Raw genomic sequence first — 20621 nt, forward strand, 5'->3', positions numbered from 1 at the left:
CTCAGTGCCATGTGTGTACCAAAATTAACTGACAATTGAGGGCAGATCTCGTGGCATTGTGGGGAAGGAAGCGGAGGAAAACTCTAAATGTCTCCTAGTTAAGAATTCAGATAGACTGACAGAGGAGACTCAGGACTGGAAGGGATTGTTGGGGCCTGGTGAATGACAGAGTTGGGCACCTTGTGATGGCAGAGAGGGGCAAAAGAGTCAAAGATGGAGGAGAATGAGGAATAGTGAGAATCAACAACCAAACTGATGGCAAATAGGTCTGAGAGCATATGAGAAATCATCAGCACTGGTGTCTGGAAGTCACAGAAAGGACGAGGTGACAGGGAATGTTGGTCGGGAGGATGACAGGTGATTCTGAAACAGATCAGGTGATGGTTGAAAAGATGGAAGTTAGCAAAAGAAGAGGCCAGTGCTTGGTGATGCAGTAACAAGACTTTACAAGACTTCTGAAACTCGGAAATTTTTCAAAGTAGAGCTCAACGAAATTGTGATAAAGTACCCTTGATGAATGAGGAGCCATCCTTTCCCCCTACTGTCACACAGGCTTAAAGTCTATGGACTCAGGCGATCACATTCTGCAGATGTATTTTCCCACTTTGTCACGAAGCTCTTTGGTTTTGACCTCATAAATGATAGGGTTGAACATGGGAGGGACAAGGAGATAGAGGTTGGCTAAGAGGATGTGAACGTGGGCAGCGATGCCCTGACCGAACCTGTGTGTCAGGACAGAGAAGAGGTAAGGAGCATAAGACATCAACATCACACAGATGTGGGCTGTGCAGGTGTTCACTGCTTTCCGGTGGGCTTTCTTGGAGGAGATCTTGAGGATGGCCCTGATGATCAGCCCATAGGACAGGCCAATGAGTGTCAGGTCTAACCCAGTGTTCACAATTGTTATCACCAGTCCGTACATCCGGTTGAATGTGGTGTCCCCACACGACATCTTCACCACAGCAATGTGCTCGCAGTACGTGTGGAGGATAACGCGGTTGGCGCAGAATGGCAGCCTACGCAGGAGCAGGGGCACTGGCAAAACCCAGAGAACAGCTCGTATCAAACCCACTAGCCCTAGCTTAGCGATTCGTGTGTTGGTGAGGATGGTGGCGTATCTCAGAGGGTCACATATGGCAACGTAGCGATCGAAGGCCATTGTCACAAGGACAGCTGAGTGCATAGTAGCAATCGCGTGGATGAAGAACATCTGGGTGAGGCAGCCATCCACAGTGATGTCTTTGAAACTGAACCAAAATATGCACAGTGCCTTCGGCACAACACAGGTCGACATACCGATGTCTGTGAGTGCCAGCATGCAGAGCAGCAGGAACATGGGCTTGTGCAGGGTCTGCTCTTTGCTCACAACAAACAGAACCATGAAAGTTCCCAACAAGCTGATGATGTAGAACGTATAGAAGGGGATGGAAATCCAGATGTGGGCAGCTTCCAGCCCCGGGATGCCGATTAGGATGAAAGTTGTCGGGCCGGAGGGTGTGAGGTTGAAAGCTGCCATGAAGTGGTTGAGTAACTGAACAGGATCTGAAATGCTCAGGGTGCCTGTGAAAGGAGAGAAGCCCATTGAGGGGGTTATGCATGTGATAACAAATGGCACGGTAAATATTTTATAGTTAGTAAAAATCTAAAAAGGGGGCTGAGTAGTCAGGTGGTAACATTATTCCTCTGTAGTCGGCAATGCTGAGGCAATATTTTGAGTTCTATGTCCAGTTTTGTGCCCCCCACTACAAAAAGGATGTCCAGAAATTGGAAAGAGTCTAGTGGAGGGCTACAAAAATGATTTTGGGGGCTGGAGCAAATGACTTATTAGGAGAGGCTGAGGGAAACTAGGCTTGTTTAGTTTGCAGAAGAGAAGAATGAAGGGTGATTTGATAGCAGTTTTTCCCTAAGAGAGTGGTGAAACACTGGAATGGGTTACCTAGGGAGGTGCTGGAATCTCCATCTCTTGAGGTTTTTAAGGTGCAGTGTGCCAAACTGCTGGCTGGGATGATTTAATTTGGATTGGTCCTGCTTTGAGAAGGGGCTTGGACAAGACGACCTCCTGAGGTCCCTTCCAAACCTAATATTCCATGATTCTATGATTTCCACATGGCACCAAATTTCGTCCATAGTCCTGTCCAGGGATGTTCTCAGAGGGATCTCACTAATCTCGAGGAGCATGATGGGAGATTACGTTCAATGTCAATAAGTGAAACATATGTACCTACTAGAGGGAAAACTCTAACTCCTCAAACACCGAACAAGGTTCCAATTTAGCTGCCTGAACTCAGGGCAGGGACCTGGTGTAATGGTTTACAGTTCTGTGAAAGGTTTTTTCGACATTTACATGGATAGTAAGAATGCTCCATGACAATAGCTACAGCTCAATAAATATCTTGGAAAGCCTGTACGCATGTGTGTTTCAGGGCACAAGCCAATCTCTGGCTGTTAGACGTTAAGGTGACACCCTCATTACGACCAGGTTATCCCCCAAACACCTTCTTTGGCAGCCCTGGGGTTGTTGCAGTCAGACGGATGACATTGGACTAGAGCAATCATAGATTTGGTCTACCATGCAGTTAGTCTGTTGTACATGAGTCAAGTTTTCCCCATGGAAATACACATCATCATGCCAGGCTGGGACTTTGTGCTCTGCTACTTGCCTTGTTTCTTTTGGTGAGACACTTACTTAAAGGCAGCCAGCTTTCTTTGAGTCATAACGACAGTGGTTTTGTTATTCTGCCTTGCTAAATGACAAGGGTTAAGAGAGACTCCCATCAGCAACCCAGCTGCTTACCCATCACATGCTTGAATACTGATAATGTTTGCAGATGTCAAAGAAATTGGGGGATCGTAATTAATGAATAGGATAGGTCTCAGATTAATAGCAATCTGGACGTGTGGGTGAACTGGATTGAAGGAAACAAAATGTGTTCTACTGTAGATGTGTACGTCTGAGGACAAAGGAGGTAGGCGATGCTAACACAATCGGGGACTCTATCCTAGGAAACAGTGACTCTGAACAAGATTTGGGCGGCATGAAGGGATAATTAGCTAAACATGAGCTCCCTGTGTGACCCTTTGGCCAAAAGAGCTAATGTGATCCTGGCATGATAAACAGGGGAATCTCAAGTAGAGGTAGAAAAGTTGTTTTACCTCTTTCGTTGGGAGTCATGCAACAGCTGTTGGAATAATGTGTCCAGTTCTGGTGACCAGAATTAAGGTTGGCTGTTGATACACTGAAGAGGGGTCAGAGAAGATCCACAAGAACGTTTAAAGATTAGAAATCCTGCCTTACAGTGATAGATTCAAAGCGGTCAATCTATTTAGTGTAAGAGAGGTGGTGAAGGGCTGACTTGATAAACAGTCCACAAGTCTCCACAGAGGGAACAAATATTCAATAATGGGCTTTTCAGGTTAGCACAGGAAGTTGAAGCTAGACGAATTCTGACTGTAAATAATATATACACTTCATAAACAGAGAAAAATTAACCACTGCAGCAATTCACCAAGGGTCATGGCAGATTCTCCAACACTGAGAATTTCTAAACCAAGGTTGGATGTTTCTCTATAAGCTCTGCTCTAGGAATTCCTTGGGGGCAGGTCTCTGGCCTGCACTATACAGGAGGTCAGACTAGATGATCACAGTGGTGCCTTCTGGCCTGGGCTCTGTGAACACGTCCCTGCAGCACAGACAGGAGTCAGCTGGAGGCATTTTGTCTGCAAGCTGGTGCCTGAGCCTAACTGAAGGCATTTGTTTTTACTCATGACAGTGCTGAATTTAGTCCCACTGGGAAAATGTCTCATGGGACTTTGAACCTTTGAAAATGACACTCTAGGTGTGTTCTTCACAGGTGTGAGGCTTCCCATGAGACAGATGAGAAAACTACTGATGTGACTTCATAAAACTTCCGCCATGAAGAATGTCTGTACAACTGTCCCCATTAATGGCTAACAGAGCTGAATAAGAAATTATCCCAGAGGGTCCCCAGTTTAGGCTCTGTCTCCCAGTGACTCACTGTTTCATTCAGTGGCCAGTGTGTCACCTGCACACAGCAGCTGTATTTACCTAACACTGATATGACCCAGAGTTGCCAGCTCTCATTATACACTGTGCACACTTCTCAGCTTGCTCATTGTTCCCGTGTAGCGGCCCCCGAAGTCCCACATGGTGTGTGTGGGTGCAACAAGAGCAGCAGCACAGCACAGGTGCCTTGGCATCTGCTACTCGGGGTGTGACGTACTTCACTGGAGAGAAACTGTCACTGATCCCCCGTAACTAAGGGTCGGGGGGACAGAGGCACCTCAGCCCTGCAGAGGAAGAGTTGTGGGGAGCTTGGGGTGGTTCTTAGGCTGTGCTGCCAATGGTTGCCTGGGGAAGACGCTGGTGCCCAGCGTAGTGTTTAAATCGGGGCAGACTGGGAGGGGGATGGAGATTATAGACGAGGTCAGATCCGATGGGAGATGGAACCATCTGAGGAGCAAAGATCAATGGTTCTTTCCACTGAGGAAATGCCTGAAGTTGCATAATTAACATTCAACAACCGTAAAAATAACCTGGAAACAGGAATGAGTAAAGGCTGAGACACCCAGGCTGCAATTCTATGCATTGCCAGGGGAAAGAGGCCCTGAGACCTGCCCAGACAGAGTCAGGGCCATGAAATCTCCCAGCACTGGTCTGGGACCAACAATCAGAAAGAAAAATTGAATTTCAGCAGTGCTGCCTGTCTGTCCATGTACCCCTCCCTCCTCACCCCCACATCCTCCAGTGCTGCCTATGCAGGGAAGTGCAGAGAGGGACAGACCCGAGGGGAGGGGAGAGAGGATGTGGAGACCCAAAGGAGCCAGCGCGAGTAACTCTTCCTCAAAACAACACAAAGCTTTAGTGAATTCCTGCCAGTTAGAAACCCAGACACAACTTCCTGATGTTGCTTTTGCATGTAGGCACTTGTTGAAGTTGCCACAAGGCTGTTGTGGGATTGGTCACTGGAGCAGGGATGGGCTGGATGGGGAAAGTGTCAGAGACAATCTACTACAGTGTGTCCACATTACATGACAGTCTGAGACACCCCCTACCCTGGGAGACTGCAGGAGGGCTAGTTACACCTCTTTGGTGTGTGAATTAGGCAGGATGACCATTCCCTATTTTGCTCTGTTTCAGGACTCTGCTCCACTGCGATCTGGATACTGCATGTCCCGCCCCACACACACACCATGCGTTCCTTGGTCTCCCCCAGTCAGATTTCCTGAACTGCCTGATTTCCTCTAACCCTAAACATGCTTTTATTTTTATTGTATTTTGCTACTTCTCATCCTCTGCAGCACTAGAGATGGAGGAGAGCAGAGAGAGAGCAGATCCACCCAAATTTGTCACCCTAATTGTCTTGAATCTTGAAGCTGTGAGTTTAAGATTTCAGCTACTCTCCTGTAAGGTTTTCTATGGTTCAGATGAGCTCACCCATCCTTAGAGGCCGCAGGATGACTCCAGTTGAAGTCATTGGAGGCTCATGACCGGTGAAAATCAAGCCTTTTATTTAAGTCCCGAAATGTAGATTTAGGGTGAAATCCTGGCCCTGATGGGAGTTTTTCCATTGATCTGAATGGGACGAAGATTTCACCCTTAGTGTGGGACTTTAGTTTCCCTGCTGTGAAAATCAAGGCTTCAGATCCTGCAGCAGCGAGATCTATTCTGGTAGGGTGCTGAAAGTGTCTGAAGGAAAACCCCCAGTTTATGTGGCATACTGAGACCAAGCATAAAAGATAGAGGGTCCTAATTTTCCTCTCAGTGATATCAATGTCAATCTGGAGTGATCCACTCAAGGCAGAATGTGAGAGCAGAATCTGGCCAGTCTGTAAAGCCCTGTGTGACCCATTCATGTTGTGGTATCTCTGGTTTCACAGATAGCCACTGCAGAGGTTCTGACTACATGTGTTAACCTGGCAGTAAAGTTGCTGAATTGGAAAACTTGAGCGAAACAGAGAAAAAAATGACAGAGAGCAAAAAAAGGAAGATAAGAAGAATGAAAGAAGGACACAGTAACAGACAAGGAAATGATATAAAAAGGAAATATTTACAATACATTTTTAGTCTCCGTGCTGGAGAATTCCTGACCAAATTGTTGTTCAGTTGAACCCCTCCCGAGCCCTTAGCACTAAGTTTATTGCAGAAACAGGCAACTCACCAAAATCCCACGCAGCAGAGAGAGGAAATCTCCTTACTCTGACCTGAGAATGAGTGTACGAAACAAGGAGATAATCTTAAAAACAACTATTTGTCTAAACTATTTAAAATAGATCTTTAGTTCCAATTTTAAATCCCTTGGTGTTTCTGTTCTACTAAACAGTTCAAGTCTCTGTGCCTGAGTATTCCTGGCCAAATTGTTCTTCACCTGATCCCTTCCGGAGCCCTTAGCACTAACTTTATTGCAGAAACTGCAACTCACCGAAATCCCACGCAGCAGAGAGAGGAAGGCTCCTTACTGTGACCTGAGAATCCGTGTATGAATCTCACATCTGACACTTGCAGTGCTGGACAGGGAGCTTTATAATTCCCCCGTACAGTCCCTGAGGATTCTCAGGCTGGCCAGGACTCAGGGACAATTCCCTGTGCTCTGTGAGCAGTGGGAAGGGCAGAAAATAGACTTTGGAGAATTTCAGTCCAAGAATCCCCTGAGATTAAAGAAAATGATTCACTGATAACAGAGCCTCAGATTGTCAGAGCACTGAGTCTTTCAGACTTGCTAGAGTTGTCCTGCACTGCTAAAACCCCAGAGACAAAAGAAGAGCCAAGTGTTAGACGTGCTCATTTATCTATTAGCATTTCTGTGCTGCTGCTCATTGTCATAGAATCTGAGCATCAGCTGCTACTCCCGGCTGATGAGCCCTGTGCTGATTCCCTGAGACCACAATGTGCACGTGGACAGGCTCTTGTGCATCCTTGTTTCGAACATAGGATTTCCACACACAGTAACAGTCCCTCCCATCCAATAGCCTCTCTGACAGAGGGCAGCACAGATTGCCACTGTCTTTATTTAGAACATATCTGTCGTATTTACTGTAAGAACCAACATGCCTTTACCCTCCAGGTGGTTCTGGAATATTTCGCAGGTAAGCCACACCTCTCTGAGCTCTCTGACATTGATTTGAATGAAGAGCTTTACCTGGCACCAAAGGCGTTGGGTCCTGAACCTCCCCACATGAGACCTCCACCCCAGCACCAAGGCATCAGTAACTAGAGAAAGTGACGGGTGCCACCTCGAGAATGGGACCCGTGGACAAACTGACCTTGGGTCCTTCCACCAAAAGACAGTATCAGTTACTGAGAGAGGACGTGTGATTACCATGTCTAAGCAGTCCCTCTCTGGTCTGTACACTGACACTAGCCAGGATTGCAGTGGTCTGAGCCTCAATCCTGCATGTTGCACAATGTAGGTGTATGGGGCCATATGCCATAGGCATTTCACACAATGTCTTGTGTAGTGGTAGGATGGTTTCTGTGACGTTCTATGGTGGTGCCCCTGGCCCAGAACCAGGTCTCTGGAAGGAAGGCTCTGGCCTGGACCTAGCTGAGAACTGCCCCTCTGAAATCTATTATTTGAACAGGTGAGAGAGTTAACTTCTGCACATTTATTAGCAGACCTAACTTTTCTAAGCTGGTCCGTATCTATCATAGAATATTAGAGTCGGAAGGGACCTCAGGAGGTCATCTAGTCCAACCCCCTGCTCAGAGCAGGACTAACCTCAGCTATATCATCCCCGCCAGGGCTTTGTCAAGCTTCAGCTTAAAAACCTCTAAAGATGGAGATTCCACCACCTCTCTAGGTAACCCATTCCAGTGCTTCACCACCCTCCTAGTGAAAAACTTTTTCCTAATGTCCAACCAAGACCTCCCCCGCTGCAACTTGAGACCGTTGCTCCTTGTTCTGTCATCTGTCACCACCGAGAACAGCCTAGCCCCATCCTCCCTGGAACCCCCTTTCAGGTAGTTAAAGGCTGCTATCAAATCCCCCCTCATTCTTCTCTTTTGCAGACTAAACAAGCCCAGTTTCCTTAGCCTCTCCTCATAAGTCCTGTGCTCCAGCCCCCTCATCATTTTTGTTGCCCTCCGCTGGACTCTCTCCAACTTGTCCACATCCTTTTTGTAGTGGGGAGCCCAAAGCTGGACACAATATTCTAAATGCGGCCTCACCAATGCCGAATAGAGGGGAATAATCACTTCCCGTGACCTGCTGGCAATGCCCCTCCTAATGCAGCCCAATATGCTATTAGCCTTCTTGACAACCAGGGCACACTGCTGACTCATATCCAGCTTTTTATCCACTGTTACCCCCAGGTCCTTTTCTGCAGAGCTGCTGCCCAGCTCATCGGTCCCCAGTCTATAGCCGTGCATGGGATTCTTCCGTCCTAAGTGCAGGACTCTGCACTTTTCTTTGTTGAACCTCATTAGATTTCTTTTGGCCCAATCCTCCAGTTTGTCTAGGTTTCTCTGTATCCTCTCCAGGGTATTTACCATTGCCCCCAGCTTAGTATCAGCTGCAAACTTGCTGAGGGTGAAATCTACCCCATCCTCCAGATCATTAATGAAGATGTCGAACAAAACTGTTCACTTCTGAGGTCACTTCATCCAAGTCAAAGGTGTTTGCTACAAATCAAAAGGGACATTTAAGTTTAGCCTGAAACTCACCCCACTTGCTGCGTATCTCTGTCAGGATGTTCAAGGCTGTAGTTGCACACCGATGACAGACCGCTCTTTCTGACATGCCACGTCTGATCTGCCTCTCCCATAAACATCCATGCTGCTGGTCGGGCATGCCAGGAATAGCAGTTCTACTCAGGGGCTGCACAGTCCCAGCCGCACGACCCTCCTAGAGACCAACAACAAACAAAGCCAGCATTGCTTTCCCTCCCAGCATGGGATCCACAGCTGCTCCTCACAGTCCCCTGTCGTTGTCTCCTGCTTTCGATGGCAGAGAAGTTACTATAGGTGCAGTATGGTGGGTCTGGCTTGGCCCAGAGCAGTTCCTTCCCCCTGATTGCCCAGTGTGGCATTTGTACACCCCATCGCACACCTTCACGTAGCTCCTCAAAACGGCTCTTTGCCTTCCTCAAGTGCTTTTCTTCAACCTTGATTTGCCTGCCCCATTTTCCTGTCAACTTACTTGATGAACATTTGGCTTCTTTGAACTCAGTTTGAAATGTGGCTACAAGTTAGTGGCATTGGGAAGCAAGAGTGCTGCTTTGCTGAGGTCTGTGTCATTGGACTGTAGCAGTTTTGAAACAGTATTTACCACTTCCAGCATCTTTCTTTGGTGCGCAATGAGAAAAAAACCCTAACATTTTCCATTCATTTCTTTAATGCTGAAGGCTGGTGGCCTTGAACACCATTTTTGCTCAAAGAATTATTTCTGTGTGTGCCTTCATTATGTCTAAACACCGAAATCTGAGAGGAATGAGCCATTCATGCTGCTTGTTGATAAATTGTATAGTCAGTTGCTGGACCATGCTTTCGTTTGTTATGAAATATGTTCAAGAAGCCAAATTAACAACAGCAGTCAGGTTTACTGCTGAAATCCAACAATAAAATGGTGCAGGGAAATGTCTTTATATGATACTAGTCTCCGGGAAGCTGTCTCACGCAGTGATATTGTATTCACCTTATGTAGAACTCTCCAAAGTGACACATTACTGCTTTTATCATTGATGTGATGGTTTCACAAGATACACGGCACTAAAATCCAACCCATCAGTCTGTCTCGGTTCCCTAATGGAAGAGGGGGGATGATCCAGCTGTTGTGAGCTTCTCCAGTGCCCCTGTGGAATCAGAGAGTGAAAGGATCTGAGTCCTCGCTTCAGCTCCCTTTACCTTGAGGCCTGTGTCATGCGGGCTGCCTTGAGGGGGCGGGGGGGGGGGCAGTTAGTATATTGTGTGACATCAGCATGGCAGAATCATAATAATCCATGTGGGATATGCCATGTCAGGTGTGGTTAGGAAGGTTATGATATGCTAAGTAAGAGAATATTACTTATTTCCATGTGTAATATGTGAAAGGGAAGTTATAGATGTATTTGAGATAATTGTGTTTCAATTGTGCTGTTTGGGCAACACCCCAGATAGGATGGCTGCAGAACAATGGCCAGCGTAATGGCCCATTAAGGCCTTCCCAGGTACAAGGGGACCAGAGAGAGAAGCCAGCATCACTAATGAGTCACCAGAACCTGCTTACGTGACTGGAACTCAGGCACACCTGAAGAGTCACCAGGATTGGCCCATGTGACTCTGGACTCCATTTTAGCTCTAGCAAAGTTCACAGGCCACATGGAGAAAAGACAGAGGGTATATAAGATCAAGCGAGAGAAACCATTTGGTCTTTGTTCCTGTCCAGTCTGCAAACATACACCTATCTCTGGACCAATTCATCTTGCAACTGCACTGAAGGACTTAGACCCACCCAGGTACTGGATGTGAACCAGAGGAAACTCTACAAGCCTGCAACTCCACATTTCTTCCAGAAACCTGAAGTATATGGACTTTTAATCATTTGTATATCTGTGATTTACTTTAACCCTTTAACATTTCTCTCATCGTTTATTTCTTTCCCCTTAAACTGCAGTATGATGGGACAGACCGGATGGCTACTGGAGAGTAGGACTCTGCCACATTCAGATAGCATTGGGGATTGTGTCGCAGAGGCTCCAGGAAGTCCAGAGGAGGTCCTGATAGAAGACCGGCAGCTCAGAGACATCTCGCAGAAGACCTCTCGAATGGAGACAAAAGGAGCTTCCAATCGTATCGGAGCCCTTGGAGGTGGTGGAGGAAGGCTTGTGCCAAGTGGCTCCATGCCGGACTACCTGCACTATAAAGGAGTCTCTGTAGGGCGTGGAGGTGGAAGGTGTGGTCCAGGCTGTGGAGGAAGCACAAGCCCTGCCCTCCTTCCTTCATGGGGAGATTCAGGATCCCTGCAGGGACCCAGTGCAGTCCTGGCCGAAAGAAATCCAGAATTGTCTTCTGGAGGTGGGCCAGGAACCTTGAGGGTGGGACCAGCGTGTTGAGCTGGTGCCAGAGCATGGACAGGACTAGCTGGTTGAGCACCAGAGACCTCTCCGGAAGGGAAAGGCACCGGAGAAGTCCTGTACACGTCCGCAGCCACTCAGACACCTTGCCCTGTATATCGTATCAGTTCTCTGCTGGGGAGGGATGCTGGGCAGAAAGGTAAAAACCACTGGATGGCTTGAAGAACGGGTAGGAGGGAGCTCATCCACCACCTGGCCCCTCCTATCAGGCCAGATCTCTTGACCCAGTTGTCCCGGGTGGAGGTGGCGGCTAAGGAAATAGCCAGGCAGGCCTCCAACTGCACTAGGTCCCCCGGGTCCTGAACCACTAGGAGTACATCTATGGCATACACTGATAGGACCAGCCTCAGCTCTGTCTCACAGTGAACCAACCCCCTCAACCTCGAAGAGACCTTCAAGGAAATGGAGGAAGGCCTCGATGGCTGGTCTGACAGCGGACAGCCTTGACGCACTCCTCGCCTGAAGCTGACTTGTTCAGTCAGGGTCCAGTTGAGCTTGACCAGGCACTCTGCTGAGGCGTAGAGCACCTGAAGAAAACCCACGAAATGGGACCCGAAGCCAAATGCCCTCAGGGCGCCCAGGAGATACCTGTGGTCCATCCTGTCGAAAGCCTTCTCCTGGTCCAGGGCCAGGAGGGCGAATGACAGACCCCCTCCTACTCCTGGGCTCCAAGAGATCTCAAACCAAATAGAGATTGTTGAAGATCGTACAGCCCGGCACGCTGTGGGTCTGGTCCGGATGGACCACGTCCTTCAGCACAGACCCCAGCCTCAGTGAGATGGCCTTGGCTATCATTTTATAGTCCGTGCTGAGGAGCGAGATGGGACGCCAGTTAAAAGCCTCCCCTCCAGAGAAAGGGTGTGGCTGGAGTTGTGGGAGTGAGGGGAGCTACCAGAGTGCGTGAGCAGGCAAGATGCTGTCAAGAGCCAGGAGGGTTTGGGAGAAGGAGCAGAACACTGGCAGGAGAAAACCTGCAGGTACAAAGACTGGGGGAGAGAAAAAACCAGCCCAAAGAGGGCAAAGGACCTTTCCCAGGTCTGGAGCCCTAAGGGAAGGAACCCTCCCAGAAGGGAAAGATTGAACTGGACATTTGGTTTGGGCACTGCCACACCCAGTGGAGCTATGTGTCTCAGAACCAACACACAAGCCAGCCTAGGAGGCCGTCTTGTCTGGCGATGTCTCTCTGCACTAGGCCGATGCCCAGGGCCCCACCTTGCTCTCCCCAGCCACTCACCAAGTTCGGCTGCCATGTTCCTTTCGCAGGGCCATCACCCGCTATCCCAGCTCTGGCCCCACAGCTCCTCGCCGTAGATCAGCCCTGGCACCCATTTGGCACAGCTGGTCTGGTTGCTCCATCTCCCTGGCTCCGGCTCAGCGCTGCTGCTCTGCCTCCTGCACAGCTCTGCCTTCTGGGCTGCTTCTCTGGCCCCTCTGGTTCTGGCTACTCCTGCTCTCCCCCCAGCTCCATTCACGCTGCTGCTCTCTCCTTAGCTCTGCCCCATACGGTTGCCAGATTTCCACTGCTTCCATGGCTCAGAATCCCTTAAAAACTATCCCAAAAGTAGCCTAAACTAGGTATTGAAACAAAGCTTTTGTTATGAACACATTGGTCTCTACATCAAATAACAAAGGAAAGTTTTAATGAGAGACGCAGCTTTTTTATTTAATCCAAGCTGTGCTACAAGCCCCAGCAGGAGTTGCTCCACATTAGCCACAAAGCTCTGAGCAGACAATCAAATTCAAACTCATAACCTGAGTCCAGGCACTTGTGCCCCGCCGGAGGGTTGGCAGCTGTTTCAAACTAAAAACGGCGAATGACGGCAGCCTGGCTGCTTCAGAGAGTCCCTTGTGGATTTTCCCAAGTCTCCTGAATTCAGGACCAGCCCCTTCAGGCTGACTGCTTTAAAATCCCACTCCTTCCTGGGCAGTAATGTCCTTCAAATAATGTCCTCCACCAGCATGGGAGAAAATGGTGGAAACTCTAAAAACTTTCCCCTACCTTCTGGACTGTCCTTTGATGAGAACGGATTTGCAGAGGCAAATTGGCAGAGGCTGTTGGCATCACCCTGCAAGGAGTAAGTCGGCTGCAGGAAGCCAGTAGTAGGACCACAATATTTGTGGGGTGGTTACTGGTGCAGGGCTGTGAACATAACAGCACAGCCTTAAGTTCCCCAAGATTACAAGGCTGGTGATGACAGACCCGTTAACTGGTCTAGGTGATGCCCAAATGTCACAGACTGTGCCACTTTGCAGCGTCTAGCTGAGGTGCTGTCTGGGAAACACTGAATCTCCTTGTTGACAGAGGGCACATGGGAAACTCTTCAGAGACAACAGGTCACTCCCATTAGAAATCAGAATTTGACTAGTATAGAACTGGAAAGCCTGAGGTTGCATCTTGGTTTATTTTCTGTGTAACTCATCTCTGTTTGCTTTTCCTCACTATTTCATCAGGTCCTTTTCTGCCGAACTGTTGCCTAGACAGTGGTCTCTAGTCTACAGCAGTGCATGGGATTCTTCCATCATTTATCTTTCCTCTGTGATTTTTCTATGAAATAGACTTCATGATTATTTTGTCCCCAGTCTGTGTACAATGTGTGTACCACAATGAAGTGATAATTGAAGGCAGATTTCATGGCTTTGGGGTGGACGAAGGAGAGGGGAAAAGTCCAAGTGTCTGCTAATGAAGATTCAGGGAGATCGATTGGGGGAGACTCAGGACTGGTAATGATTATTGGGCCTTGGTGGATGGCAGTGTTGGGGACCTTGTGATGGCAGAGAGGGGCAAAAGAGTCAAAGATGGCGGAGAGCGAGGAATGGTGAGAATCAACAACCATCCTGATGGAAAATAGGTCTGAGAGCATATGAGAAATCATCATTCTGAAAGAGATCAGATGATGGTTGGAGAGATGGAACTTAGCAATGGAGAGAGCAGTGTTTGGTGATGGAGTGATAAGACATTAGGTGTGAGGAACTTTTGAAACTGTGAACTACCACAAGGCTGAGCTCAGCCAAATTGGATCAGAGCACCCTTGATTAATGAGGACACATCCTCTCTCCCTTGTGTCACGCAGGTTTAAGGTCAGTGGCCCCAGGCAATCACATTCTACCGGTGTATTTTTCCACTTTCTCACGAAGCTCTTTGATTTTCATCCCATAAATGATGGGGTTGAGCATGGGGGGCACAAGGCAATACAGGTTGGCCAAGAGGTCGTGAACATGGGTAGCGATGCCCCGACCAAACCTGTGTGTCAGGGCTGTGAAGAGGTAGGGAGTATAAGACATCAGTATCACACAGATATGAGCTGTGCAGGTGTTGAGGGCTTTCCGGTGGGCTTTCTTGGAGGGGATCCTGAGGACAGACCTGATGATCAGCCCGTAGGACAGGCCAATGAGTGTCAGGTCTAACCCGATGATCACAAATGTTATCATCATGCCGTATGTCCGGTCGACTGTGGTGTCCCCACAAGACATCTTCACCACAGCCATGTGCTCGCAGTACGTGTGTGGGATAAGGCGGTTGGCGCAGAATGGCAGCCGCCGCAGTAGCAGGGGCACTGGCAGAACGAAGAGAACAGCTCGTGTCAAACACACTAGCCCTAGCTTAGCGATTCGTGCATTGGTGAGGATGGTGGCGTATCTCAGAGGGTCACATATGGCGACGTAGCGATCGAAGGCCATTGTCACGAGGACGGCTGAGTGAATTGCAACAAACATGTAAAGGAAGAACATCTGGGTGAGGCAGCCATCAACAGTGATGGTTTTGCAACCAAACCAAAATGTACACAGTGCCTTTGGCACGACGCAGGTGGTCCCACCGATCTCTGTGAGCGCCAACATGCAGAGCAGCAGGTACATGGGCTTGTGCAGGGTCTCCTCTTTGGCGACAACAAACAGAACCATGAAATTTCCCAACAGGCTGATGATATAGAATGTAGATAAAGGGATGGAAATCCAGATGTGGGCAGCTTCCAGCCCCGGGATGCCGTTTAGGATGAACTTTGGCGGGCTGGGTGAGGTAAGGTTGAAAGACGACATGAGGCTGTTGGGTCGCTGATGAGAATGTGATATGCTCAGATTCCTGTGAAAGGAGAGAAGCCCATGTGATAAAAAACAGCACGGTAAACATTTTATAGTTAGTAACAACCTAGAAATGGGGGCGAGCAGTGAGGTGCCTACTTTATTCCCCTCTTCTCGGCACTGATGAGGCCACATTTGGGGTATGGTGTCCAGGTTTGTGCGCCCCACTACAGGAAGGATGTGGAGAATTGGAGAGAGTTCAGTGGAGGACAGCAAAAATTATTAGGGGGCTGGAGCACATGCATGGATGGATGGAGCGAGGCTGTTCTCAGTGTAGTTCTCTGATGAAAGAATGAGGAGCAATTGTCTCAAATTGCAGTGGGGAGGTCTAGGTGGAATATTAAGGAGATCTTTTTCACCAGGAGGATAGTGAAACACTGGAATGGGTTACTTAGGGAAGTGGTGGAATCTCCACCCCTTGAGGTTTTTAAGGCCCAGCTTAACAAAGCCCTGGCTGGGATGATTTATTTGGGGTTGTTCCTGCTTTGAGCAAGGGGTTGGACTAGATGACTTCCCAAGGTCCCTTCCAAACCTAATATTCTATTATTATGTGATTTTCACATGGCAACAAATTATTTAAGTCACAGTCCAGTCCAGAGATGTTCTCAGCGGAGATGACCAAGCTCAGTGAAGGAGGAGCATGATGGGAGATGATGTTTGATGGCAATCAGGGCGGCGTATACGCCTATTGGAGGAAATAACTTGAACTCCTCAAACACCTTACAAGATTCCAATGTAACTATATAAACTCAGATCAGGGACCTGGTGTCATGGTTTACAGCTCTGTGAAGCCCTGCTCAAAGTGTCAGCACTGATAAAAACTAAAGAAAATGGGAATGAGGAGGATTATGATTGGGAATTATACTGAAAAATCAGAATGGTTTTACATGGATAGTAAGACTCTTCCTTTAGAATAGTTACAGCCAAATAAATATCTTGGAAAGCCTGTATGCCCCCGTTTTTCAGGGCACAAGCTGATCTCTGGTTGTTAGGCGTTAATGTGACACCTTTATGAAGGTGAGGTTATCCCCCAACACCTTCTTCAGCAGGCCCTGGGGTGTCGCTGTCAGAGAGAGGACACTGGACTGGATGGATAATAGGTCTGCTCCACCATGCAATTCCTCTTTTGCAAAGAGGAAAGTTTTCCCCATTGTGAAGGGAAAACAAGATGGGGTCTCTGTTTTTGCTGAGAACTGATTTTAGAATTCACTGTAAAAAGTCTGAGATAGAAAATGTTTTGATAGCAGTTATTTAATCTTAGAATGTTTTGTAGTAATGAAATAGTTAAGAGGTCTAGACACTAGTACATATGGAATACAGAGAAAGACCTTGTAACTTAGATAAGGAAAGTTGCAAGTATTCAGTTAGAAAATTGCTAGATAATACTTTTTTGTATGTATGACCATGGAAACTGTGACGTGTAAAAACTTGTTTATACCATTCTATAAATACGGTCTGTTTTTTGGAAGCAGGTGTCATTCCTTATATTTTAAGGGATCACCTTCTTTATGTAAAGAATAAACTTTGACTTTGCTAAATCTGTTGTTTGGCTATTTCATGACGTTCCGCTGAGCAAAAGAACCTGTAAATAAGGACCCCTGAGTTTGGGTTCCCACAACAGAAATTAAAATTGTTAGTCTTTAAAGTGCTACAGGACTCTCATTGTTTTTGCTGTATACAGACTAACACGGCTACCCCTCTGGAACTTTTCACTCTAGGTGTGTTTCCCCAAGACTGAGGCATCCTGAGATACATTGCATGGATGAAAGTTTCAGATGAGAAAAATACTCACATGACCCCATAAAATCTCCATCCTGAGGAATGTATGTACAACTGTCCCATTAATGGCTAACATAGGTGGCTAACAAATGATCCCAGAGATTCCTGGTTCTAGGGTCTGTGTCCCAGTTGCAGCTGTATTTATCTAACACTGACATGACCCAGAATTCCCAGCTCTCATTATACACTGTGAGCACTTCTCAGCTTGCTCGTTGTTGCTGTGTAGTGGCCCCCGAAGCCCCACGCGGTGTGTGTGGAAGCAACAAGAGCAGTAGCACATCACCAGGTGCCTTGGCTTCTGCCACTGCATGTGTGACTTTCCTCCCCAGAGAGAGGAAAGGTTGTGACACCCATGCTGCAAATCCATGGCTCACCAGGGGAAAGAGGCCCTGAGAGCAGCCCAGACACACGTGGGGCCAGGAAAGTTCCTAGCACTGGCCTGGGACCAACAATCAGAAAGAAAATTGAATTTCAGCCATGCTCCCTGCCTGTACAACCCCTCACACCCCCACCACCCCAGTGCAACCCAGCTGTCCATATACAGCCCCCTCCCAAGCTCCACAACATCCAACGCTGCCACTCAGTGATCTGGGTTAAACACTGTGTCTGGCTGCACTGGGGAAGGGAGGGATGGAAGAGCAGCCTGCACAGTGTGTCCAGAGTTGAAGGGAACCCCAGCAGTAGCTCAGCGCATGCAGGGGAAGGAGAGGGACAGACCCGAGGGGAGGGGAGAGAGAATGTGGAGACTAAAAGGAGCCAGTGCGAGTAACTCTTCCTCAAAACAACACAAAGCTTTAGCGAATTCCTGCCAGCTGGAAACCCAGACACAACTTCCTGCTGTTGCTTTTCCATTTTGGCAATCACTGAAATTGCCACGAGACTCTTGTGAGATTGGTCACAGGGAGATGGATGAGCTGGATGGAGGAAGGTGTCAGTGAAAATTTACTACAGTGTGTCCACATTACATTATATCCTGAGATACGCCCATGTCCTGGGAGATCGCAGGAGGCCTAGTTACACCTCTCTGGTGTGTGAATTAGGCAGGATGTCCACTCCCTATTTCGCCTCTTTCAGCACTCTGCGCTTCTGCGATCTGGACACTGCATGTCCCGCCCCACACACACACAGAGCGTTCTTGGATAACCCCCAGTGAGATTTCCAACACTGCCTGGTTTCCTTTAAGCCAGAAACATGCTTTTATTTTGACTGCATTTTGATGCTTCTCATCCTCTACAGAACCCGAGACAAAAGGAAACAGACAACTGTAAGTTTAATATTTTAGCTACTATCTTGTCCATTCTTCTCTGGTCCAGATGAGCTCACCCATTCTTAGAGACCGCAGGTTGACTCCAGTTGAAGTCATTAGAGGTTCATTTCCGGTGAAAATGAGTCCTTTCATTTAAGTCCCCAATGTGGATTTGGGGTGAAATCCTGTCCCGGGTGGGAGTTTTGCCATTGATCTCAACGGGACCAAGATTTCACCCTTAGTGTGGAACTTTAGGCTCCCTGCTGTGAAGATCCTGGCTTTAGGCCCTGCAGCAGCGAGAGCTATTCTGTTAGGGTGCTGAAAGAGTCTGAATGAAGATCCCCAATTTATGTGTCACCCTGAGACGAGGCATGAAAGATGGGGATTTCAAAACACAGGGATCCTGATTTTGCTCATCAGTTATGCCAGTATCAATCTGGAGTGAGCCACTGAAGGCAGAATGTGAGAGCAGAATCTGGCCAGTCTGTAAAACCCTGTGTGACCCATTCGTGTTGTGAAATCTCGGGTATCACAGATAGCCACTGAAAAGGTTTTGGCTACACGTATTAACCTGGCAGTAAAGTTGCTGAATAGGAAAAACAGAGAAAAAAACACACAGACAAAAAAAAGGAAGATACTGACACAGATGTAAGGACACTGGAAATTATCTTAAAAACAAATATTTGTCTAAACTATTTACAATAAATCTTAAGCTGCATTTTAAGAGGTAAATCCCTTAGTATATCTAACAATACTAAACAATACAAGTCTCTGTGAAAGAGAATTCCTTCCCAGATTGTTCTTGGCTTGAACCCTTCCCGAGCCCTTGGCACTAAGTTTATTGCAGAAACAGGCAACTCACCGAAATCCCATGCAGCAGAGAGAAGAAATCTCCTTACTGTGACCTGAGAATCGGTGTACGAATCTCACGTCTGACACTCACAGTGCTGGACAAGGACCTTTATGATTCCCTCATACAGTCCCTGTGGACTCTCAAGTTGGCCAGGACTCGGGGACAATTCCCTGTGCTCCGTGAGCAGTGGGGAGTACAAATAAGACCCTGGAGAATTTCAGCCTAAGGGCTTTCCCGAGAGTGAAAAAATACCAATAACAGAGGCTCAGATTGTCAGGGCACTAAGTCTTGCAGACTTGCTAGAGAGGTCTTGCACTGCTAAAACCCCAGAGACAAAAGAAGAGCCAAGTGTTAGACGTGCTCATTTATCTATCAGCATTTCTGTGCTGCTGCTCATTGTCATAGAATCTGAGCATCTGCTGCTACTCCCGGCTGATGAGCTCAGTGCTGAATCACTAAGACCGCGACATGCACCTGGACAGGCTCTTGTGCATCCTTGTTTCAAACATAGGATTTCCGCACACAGTAACAGTCCCTCCCATCCGATATTCTCTCTGACAGAGGGCAGCATAGATTGCCCCAGCTTAGTCATAAACATAGAATCATAGAATATTAGAGTTGGAAGGCACCTCAGGAGGTATCTAGTCCAACCCCCTGCTCAAAGCAGGACTAACCTCAGCTATATCATCCCAGCCGGGGCTTTGTCAAGCCTCAGCATAAAAACCTCTAAAGATGGAGATTCCACCACCTCCCTAGGTAACCCATTCCAGTGCTTCACTACCCTCCTAGTGAAAAACTTTTTCCTATTGTCCAACCTAGACCTCCCCCACTGCAACTTGAGACCATTCCTCCTTGTGCTGTCATCTACAGATGACCATTCCTCCTTGTTCTGTCATTCCTTGTTCTGACCATTCCTCCTTGTTCTGTCATCTACAGCTGAGCTCCATCTTCCCTGGAATGCCTTTTCAGGTAGTTAAAGGTTGCTATCAAATCCCCCCTCATTCTTCTCTTCTGCAGACTAAACAAGCCTAGTTCCCTCAGCCTCTCCTCATAAGTCTTGTGCTCCAGCCCCCTCATCATTTTTATTGCCCTCCGCTGGATTCTCTACAACTTGTCTACATCCTTTTTGTAGTGGAGGGCCCAAAACTGGACACAATACTCCAAATGCAGCCTCACCAATGCCAAATAGAGGGGAATAATCACTTCCCGCGACCTGCTGGCAATGCTCCTCCTAATACAGGCCAATATGCTATTAGCCTTCTTGACAACCAGGGCACTCTGCTGACTCATATCTTGCTTTTTATCCACTGTTACCCCCAGCTCCTTTTCTACAGAACTGCTGCCTAGCTCGTCGGTCCCATTCTGTAGCTGTGCATGGGATTCTTCCTTCCTAAGTGCAGGACTCTGCACTTGTCCTTGTTGAACCTCATTAGATTTTTTTTGGCCCAATCCTCCAGTTTGTTTAGGTCACTCTGTATCCTATCCCTACCTTCCAGGGTATCTACCACTCACTGCAGCTTAGTGTCATCCGCAAACTTGCTGAGGGTGCAATCCACCCCATCCTCCAGATCATTAATGAAGATGTTGAACAAAACCGGC

General features: G+C 47.8%; 2 protein-coding genes across 2 annotated transcripts; both read right to left on the reverse strand.

The window, feature by feature from the left end:
- Nucleotides 1-577: 577 nt before the first annotated feature.
- LOC137167560 (olfactory receptor 52P1-like) lies at nucleotides 578-1552 on the reverse strand. The gene has a single exon (XM_067569775.1). It carries the CDS (start codon nucleotides 1514-1516, stop codon nucleotides 578-580), a length of 939 nt encoding a protein of 312 aa, XP_067425876.1. The 5' UTR covers nucleotides 1517-1552.
- A 12611-nt stretch (nucleotides 1553-14163) lies between these two features.
- LOC137167578 (olfactory receptor 52P1-like) lies at nucleotides 14164-15102 on the reverse strand. The gene has a single exon (XM_067569792.1). It carries the CDS (start codon nucleotides 15100-15102, stop codon nucleotides 14164-14166), a length of 939 nt encoding a protein of 312 aa, XP_067425893.1.
- Between the last annotated feature and the right edge of the window lie 5519 nt (nucleotides 15103-20621).

The sequence above is a fragment of the Emydura macquarii genome, unplaced genomic scaffold (assembly GCF_026122565.2).
Source record: "Emydura macquarii macquarii isolate MOO-44397 ecotype Brisbane River unplaced genomic scaffold, CSIRO-AGI_Emac_v2 contig_2938, whole genome shotgun sequence".
In the NCBI taxonomy this organism is placed as follows: Eukaryota; Metazoa; Chordata; order Testudines; family Chelidae; genus Emydura; species Emydura macquarii.